Here is an 8,193-nt window from a genome sequence, read left to right as displayed (position 1 = left end):
CATGGAAATATTGTCTTACAAGAAAAGAAAGCTAGAGGACAAAGTGAATGCCTTCATCTGTGCTCTGGCTGTGCATGTACAGAACAGTAACAAAGCCAGTTAGAGTTTCAGGAGGAGATCAACTGGCACTATTTTTGACACTACAGTAAATGGGAGCCCTACCATGGTGCACCATCTACAGGGAGCCGACATGAGTGAGGGATGATCTTTTTATTGATACGCATCACAAAAAAAACTGTATAGGGGCTGAACTGTGTGTAAGGGACCCATAATTCACCGTGACAGACATGATATGATCAAGATTAAACCTAATTATTGAATTACTGCTGCAGTGTGGATGGGAATGCCCCTCCCAAATATGAAAGAGCCAGTGTTAGCAGAGTGTGAAATAACGTAAAGCTCAGAAATCTCTCCAGTCGCTCTTCCTCTGCCTTTCCTTCCCGTCTTCTCTCTTTTTCATGCTCCCTTCCTTTTTTCTTTCTATGACTGAGAATAACCACTTCATCCCCATGCTCTGGGTGAGTTTAATTACCTGGGGATGTGTTGATAAGAACTGATTAAGTATGTGAAGGTAAAGTCATTAGTGCAAGTTGAAAAGTCTGCAGAAATGAATGTAAATTTGTTGCAGCTTCTGCCTGAGTCTGCAATCTTTCACCTGTAGGTCAAGGAAACCATACTTCCCATAACAATGAGGTAGCAACAATGTGAACATTTAACACTAGTCACATCTTTTGCAATTACCTGATTACTTCTCAATTGCCCTACATTGTGTAAAGACTAATAAATTTAAGATTTTTCCTCCTCTTTAATATATTAAGTTAAATAAGCAGAGCAGTTGCCGGCAAGTCTTTGGCAGAGAGCACATTATCAACTGTCAGTAAATATAAATTTAAGGAAACTTACCGTGAATCCAATACCTCATTGTGTGGGTGGCAAAAAAAGGGAAATCATACTTTGTTTGAAACACTGAGGAAGTAGTTCCAGGAGCATGCTCTCAAACTGATTAGTGATTGCAATCAAGAGTTGTTGAGGGAAGGTAATCTCTTGAGATGGAGAATTAATGTGCAAATGATAGGAGTATGGGTGTTGACTGGTGGATTCTACAGTGAAAATTAAAAGAGTTTATTTCCAAATGTATATTTAGAAAGTCTGATAGAAATAAGCATATGAGGAAATGTGGACAGGCTGGTGAGCCTTCTGCCTGTGCAACTTGCACTGTATTCAGTCGAGTATATATCATCAATTTCATAAAGTTTCCCCAATCTCAGTCAATGATTCTGTAATATAGCTGCTGCTTTTCTCTCTTAGACATCTCAGAACAACATATTTTGGAATATTTGTTTGCGGTAACAGAGTTTTAAGACGTTTTAAGCCCCTGTTAGAAGCTGAGAAACATCTGTTGTGTGTCAGTATCTTCCTACTGTATATATTGCACTAGCTTAGCGCTATACTGAAAGCTGTTCCAGACCTCCAGACCTACACAGCACCGGATGGTTAACAGCACGGATTAAAGACAGCTCATAAAAAAGAAAAAAAAAACGGATTATTCCCCATGTCTGTGTATACTTTGACTCCAACTGCAGCATTCCTACTGGAGTTTTCTCTGTTCCTTTCCTCTAATTTATGCTGTAAACAAAACACATTTCTGGGTCATAAATTTGAAGTCAGCTCTCTGGAGCATCAGCTTTGTAGTGCATGCTCCCCCCCCTAGCCCCCCCTCCTCCTGCCCAGTGTGTAGCTGCTTCCTCTGTCTCCAGCCTCACATCACCGAAACACATCTGGACTCTGTCATATTTCATTTTGTTAAACATGGGGACGTAGCACATAAGCAATTACAGCCATGTAACCCAAGGGAGAAAGGTAGAGAGAGGAAGGCGCATCATGTAAGAGATTATGTATTTGGTGTAGGCTGTTTAAATGAGCCTTCCTCTGACTTCCCCCACACTATTTGAAATTCACAACACAGTCATTTATTCATGCATTGTATTTCTTAGAGATATGCATGTATGCGTAAAAAAAGTAGCCTGTGTGCATTTTCCCAAACCATTGTGTTACAATTAGGCAACACACTGTGACAAAAATGCAACTGGCATCGCTATAACGGACAGATTAAGATTCAATTCATACGGTTACCGATTCTTGTGTCCAAATATGTAAGAAGATCTACCAAAAAAATATCTGGAAGCTCGTGGAGTTTAACATACAATATGATAAATGTCCTCAGCAGCCCTCGTTTTTCACGTTGCCCAATAATCTCCACCAATAGAAATGCAGTTGGCCCGCCCCTGCCGGTCTATTGTGAGTCCGCGTTCAACTGGAAACCACTCTTCCAGACTCTCGACACCAAAGTGGCGCAACACGACATGCACAACTGAACGACTGTGCGCCTTTGAAGATGTCTGATTGTCAATCATCAATTTCTGGTAAGAGACTCGCTGTTTTATTATTATTATTAATGATTATTATTATTATTATTATTATTATTATTATTATTATTATTATGTTTTTCTCACCTCCTGCGTCTTTACCGCCAGCTGGATATCCGTGCTTCTTTCGTGTTTATTCTGTTTCCACATTTATTCCTAATGCTGTACCGAAAACAGGGTTTAGGAAGACTTCCAATTGTGTAACAGATAGGTTTAGTTGGGGGGTAGCCTGTTTTGGATTTCAAATGAATCGACGGACAAGAGTTTTTTTATGTCAAGAAGACGTTGGACAATGCGCACTCCAGTCCGTTTACTTTTATCCTTGAGATCAAAATGACGATTGTGTTGCCGTTTTGTGGAGATATTACGCTCTGTCTTACATATGCAATACATCACCTGTCAAATATTCAAGAGGCAAAGTAAATACAATGGTGGTGGAATGAGAAAATAGCAAAATTATAAATGGGGATCTATTTACCCGGTTGAACTTTTTTTCACGGCTCTGGTGTTTCAATTAAACATCCTACGGTTGATAAGTTAGTAAGACAAATGAGAGACCCCTGCGTTTGAATAAAGGTACACGTAGCCTATTACCACACAGCTCTAGTTGTAGCGTTAGTTATGAAACCATTGGCTTCGTCAGGCCGTGGAAGAGGTGTGGATGTTTGTCATCTGTCTGCACCTTGTAAGCCAAAAAACACAGTGTTTGGCTTTGTGCTGGAGCGAGATGCGTCGCCGTGGCTCTGGACATTTTCAGAACACCTCCAACCCTCCACACACGGCACCTCGTATATTTTGCTTTACGTGCTTTTCCAACAGAAAGGAAACAGATGCGTTGTAATGTCAACAGTCAATTACTCATGCAACATTGCGCGAAAATATGCGCCCCCGCAGCTTAGACCGACTGCAGCGTCCTCTCCATCCTGCCAGACGAGCGGCTTTCATGGAGCCAAACCGAGTAGTTGGCAGCTTCCTGTTCAGCACCACAGACAGAGACACAGTCCGACTTGTCCACACCCACTTCTGATCCACGTTACTGCTGCCCTTATCCTTCCAAACATAGAGAGAGGTCCGCCTACGCTTTATCAGTTTTAGTGCAGGTTGACGTGCTCTCGCCCGGGAGGCTTTTGAGTGGTTATTGGATGCGATATACTGAGAAAGTCGCTTTTAACAGCAGCTGAGCACTGGTGTGTTGTTTGCTGAAGCTCAGGTGTAGAGCTCTGTGTTCTTCTACTTTCCGTGGGAACTTAAAGAGATGACAATCATTTTTGACTAAGGTTGAGAGAACAACACCCATAGCAACCTTTAAAAACGTTTTATTAATTGCTGCTCTGAAAGGAATTTGTGGAATAAGTTATTCGTGAACTTGAGCCCTAAATCATATACAATCAGGTGGGATTAGTCAAATCAAATACCCAGCTACCAGCACAATCAGGGACGGAAGGTCTGCCTAATTAATCTGCCTTTTCCACCGATTATCATTCACCACATGTGGTTGGATCTCATCAGCAGATGTCTGTAATCATGATGAAGTGTTAGTGGCTTCATTGCCCTTTGGACCCCAGCTTCTGTGATGCATAATCAGAAAACAAATGCAAATAGCTTATGTGACAGATCCAGTGTAAGTGTGTTAACAAATGGCTAATAGCTCATGTTTGCCTTTTGTAATTTGCCGTGTGAAGGATGCTGTCGTCTTGAAGCACAGCTGGGTTTGGTTGATGGTGGAGTGGATCCGGGTGCAAAGCAGTAGCGATAGTGTTGGTCGGAGAGGTTGGTGACACAGAGGAGAGGCAGAAAGAGAAGGAGTGTAAGGAAGTGAGAGTGAGGTGGAGAGAACATGCCTGCTGGCCTCCTGTCTGGACACATTACTTTTTCCAAGGCTGATAGCGCACCGGCACAGCTGAACATAGATAAACAGCACTTCTTGTTCTATGCTGTCAACTTGGGTTTTTGTCTCTGTTTTGCTTACATCATTGTATTTTTAGATCCAGCAGATGGATGTTAACTGTTGGTTTACTGACCATCTCATGACTAATATTGCATCTGCCATTGGTGAAATGAAGCAGTGCATACTCTACCTGGAGGATTAACTCGCTTGTGGATCTGGACCCCCTCCCCTTTTCTAACAACCCATTTTGCCTCGGTAACCAACCAGTATTTCCACACTGGAATATTAAAGCCCCTGGAAACTTGGCTTTGAATCTTAAGTATTTCTTTAAAACACTAAATATTCATGACTAAAAAAAATCGAAAGGTTTTAAGAGTTTGACCGCTTCAAAAGCTGCTTCATCAGGACTGATTTGATCGATGCTCAGAAGTACGTGACAATGTGTTTTCCAACAGAGTCCAGCCCATTTCCAACCAGTAAGAAGATCACATGGAATAAAGAAGTACTTAAATGATCTCTCATGTGAAATAACCAAAACTGTTCTAATTGAGGCAGAAATACAGAATGTGTGTTCGTGGACCCGAGTGCTCATAGTAAAAAGCTGACTGAGAAAATTTGCAGGGCCTTTAAAGGTATCAAAACTTGATATTTACAACTTGATACCCTAAAAATTTCAGTTTATATGGTGTTTTAGTGGTGCCTATCACCAAACAAACGTGTACTTTAAAAAAAATTGTAACAGAGTGAACATGGGACCTTACCTTGCCTGGTCGATAATCCTTGCATGTATAATAAATCTGGATTACATGTGTAATGTTTTTGGGTAATATACACAATCAATCTGTGGCTCTAAATGTCTAAACCTTCTTAACGTTTATATCATTAACCTAATGTTCTCTCGTTTGTGTCATTTTGTGTCCTGCCAGGTTGAGTGACAAGCCCACTGTCCAATCGGCAACATGATAGCCACAGGTGGTCTGCTGCGCATGAACAGGCGCCAGGATTCCCTCCGCTCTAAAAACCGAGCGGAAAACAAAAGGAAGCGGAAATCCAAGAAAAAGAAGAAGAACGATGTGGTGGTGGTAAAGGGGAAGCTCAATCTGTGCTCCCCGGCCGGTTTTGTGGCTGCTGTGGGAGTTATTGTTCTCATGGTGGGGATTTCAATGGCAGTCCTGGGCTACTGGCCCAGCCAGAACCAGCAGCAATACCAGGAGCGCCGCAGAACTGGAGGATACCAAGCCAACAAGATGAGCTACTCCAAAAGTCCACCTGTTTCCTCTAACTTGACCCATAATATGCCTCCCTCCGGACAGACAAGTTTATTCAACCACAGCCATTCTAACAGCAGCGTCCCCGACTCCTCCCGCCACTGTGGTTTCCTGTGTGACTTCCTGGATAATTACCTGTACTCAGACAATCTAAAAGTCTTCGGACCACTGGTGATGGGAATCGGCATTTTCCTCTTTATATGCGCCAATGCAGTCCTCCATGAAAACCGAGACAAGAAAACCAAAATCATCAATCTGAGGGATATCTACTCCACTGTAATAGATCTACACAGCATACGGTCAAAGGAGTACTCACCTCTGAATGGTTTGGTGAACTACACACAGTCAAGGAGTGCTGAGGGCCCGTCGGGCATATTCCCTGCAAGCGGGATGCTTACCCGCAGCTCCTGGCCCTCCACCGGACTCAGTTTCCAGAGCGAGTTAGGCGCCGATGATGTGTTCAGACGCCAGTCGTTGGCCAGTAGGCCTCAGAGCTGGTCCCGAGATGTCCAGACCTTCACGGACACCGTCTACAGCATCTACAAAGACTACAGCAATAGCAGCGAGCAGGCCCCGCACCCGCGACAATGGGAGACCACCTCCATAGTCACCTCCTCTGTGAACGCTTTCACCCTCCCTGTGATCAAACTGAACAACTGTGAGGTGGAGGAGTCTGAGAAAGCGGAGGCAGAGGGACACTCAAAGGAAGGGGTCGTTATTAAAGCTGCTGCTGAAACCATTAGCGAGGAAGGACAAGCCAGCAGCAGCCAGACTAACGAGACAGACACCAAGGAGAAGGACGTCTCAATGGCAACAACAACAACGGATCCCCCCCCGCCCCATCAGAGCCACGAGGACATAACCACAGACGCACCTGACAAACAGGGGGTGCCGCAGGCTCAGCCTCAACCGCAGTGGACCCAGTTGTTTCCTCCACCTTCACCTGTTGCTCGGGCGATGGGGTCACGGCTATCGCTCAACTCCCTCACGGATCAGCCCAGGTCTGCACGCCGCTGCAGCCTGTCTGTGTCTGCGAGTCGTCAAGGCGACAGAGCCAGGCGCTTCAGCTGCCCTCGTCTGGAGCGCTCCAACAGTAAGGGCTACATCAAACTGGCGGACCTGGGGGGCGAGTCCTTCGAAGCACCCGACACAGACACTTCTTTAGTGGCCACCGAACAGGAAGTAGCATTGGATGCAGCAGCAGCAGCAGCAGCAGCAGCAGCAGCGGCGGAGGAAGAAGCTCAGGGAGAGGATAATCTGGTAACAGACAGCACCTCTGCAGAATCCTAGACTCATTTTTTTGCTGATGAGCCTCTGAAATCTGTTTGACGTCTTGTCCATTGCCTCGTCCTTCTACTCTGATTGCTGATGTGAAGCTGGCCATTACAGAGAAAAGACAATGTGGAAAGTAAGCAGCTAAGGACTATTGAAACATAGCCATGAACACTCAAGAGCAAGACTCTTTATAAATACCACATCAACAGCTCAATATTAAGATGTAATTTTTCTATTTTTTCAATGTAGCAAGAGCAATATTAAAGACTTGTAAGACGGTTTAGAAAAAGATTTGTAACAAAAAAAGAAAATCTGATCCGATGAGTTTTAACTTTTCTTTTGTATAACAGTAGGGAAATCATTGTAGCTCATAGGATTGCCAAAACTGTCACTGAGAACTACTGTCTGACACGTTGTACTGTAGCATTAAAATATGCCACAGAAATCTAAATAGTCTAGAATTGTTTCTCTACATTGTGATGTGAATACCACGTGAATAGGTGAACTGAATTGAATCTCAGGTAGACGTTTGGTTTAGGATCGGGACCTTGACAAGGTCTTCCCTATGTGCACACTTGTTTATATGAAACATTCATGGTTGAATAAACTTGACTGTAACACCTCCTGTCGGGTCTAATAGGTGTCCTTGTGTTAAATGCAGCCGATGCAAAACAGTTTGTTTGCTCTAAATATTTTAAAAAACATTAAATGAAAATGATGAAAAGCTGTGTGAGTGATTAAGTGTGTGGCAAAACCTGCAGATGGTATAAATCTTTATCTATATTTCACTCCACTTCAGCAGCACATCTTATTACTGGGAAAGACTGCAGTGGCATTAATGTTACATTGTTGATGGTGGAGAATCCTTTGTGTCCTGTATGGAAACATAGGCTTTCTTCATGTTTCTGCACTTATTTATTCAGGTTTTTCCTTTATTTGTTGCCTGTTTGTATGTACTTCTTCTGCATATGATGCCACATTTGTACATATTGTTATGCAAATACTTTGAACCCAGCTTTCATTAGGGTAAAGTAACTAAATGCATGTATTCAAGTAGTGTACTTAAGTACAGCTTTAAGACAATTGTACTTTTTTTGAATACTTTTTTACAATTCTACCCAATACATTTCAATACGTTTTATTTTATTTTACAGGTATAATCACTAGTGACTTTGCAGGGTTGTAAGGTTTTACATGCAAAATACATCAGTTTCCAATGAGGTGCACATAGATGAAACTAATCCAGTCTATTACAGCTGTTCCACAATATATCCCACCTTCATGAAGCAGCCTCCAAAATGAGCATTAAGTTTAACATCTCTAAACTGTTTAAACA

The 8,193-nt window shown here is 42.9% G+C and overlaps 1 protein-coding gene across 1 annotated transcript; it reads left to right on the top strand.

Annotated features, from left to right (window-relative positions):
* Window positions 1–2,275: 2,275 nt before the first annotated feature.
* LOC117954731 (transmembrane protein 200C) lies at window positions 2,276–7,494 on the top strand. The gene is made up of 2 exons (XM_034888692.1): window positions 2,276–2,423; window positions 5,241–7,494. Exon 2 carries the CDS (start codon window positions 5,274–5,276, stop codon window positions 6,870–6,872), a length of 1,599 nt encoding a protein of 532 aa, XP_034744583.1. The 5' UTR covers window positions 2,276–2,423; window positions 5,241–5,273; the 3' UTR covers window positions 6,873–7,494.
* The last annotated feature ends 699 nt before the right edge of the window (window positions 7,495–8,193 follow it).

Source organism: Etheostoma cragini, chromosome 12 (assembly GCF_013103735.1).
Source record: "Etheostoma cragini isolate CJK2018 chromosome 12, CSU_Ecrag_1.0, whole genome shotgun sequence".
In the NCBI taxonomy this organism is placed as follows: Eukaryota; Metazoa; Chordata; class Actinopteri; order Perciformes; family Percidae; genus Etheostoma; species Etheostoma cragini.
The sequence above is the reverse complement of the archived record's forward strand: the minus strand, read 5'-3'. Positions and strand labels throughout refer to the sequence as shown.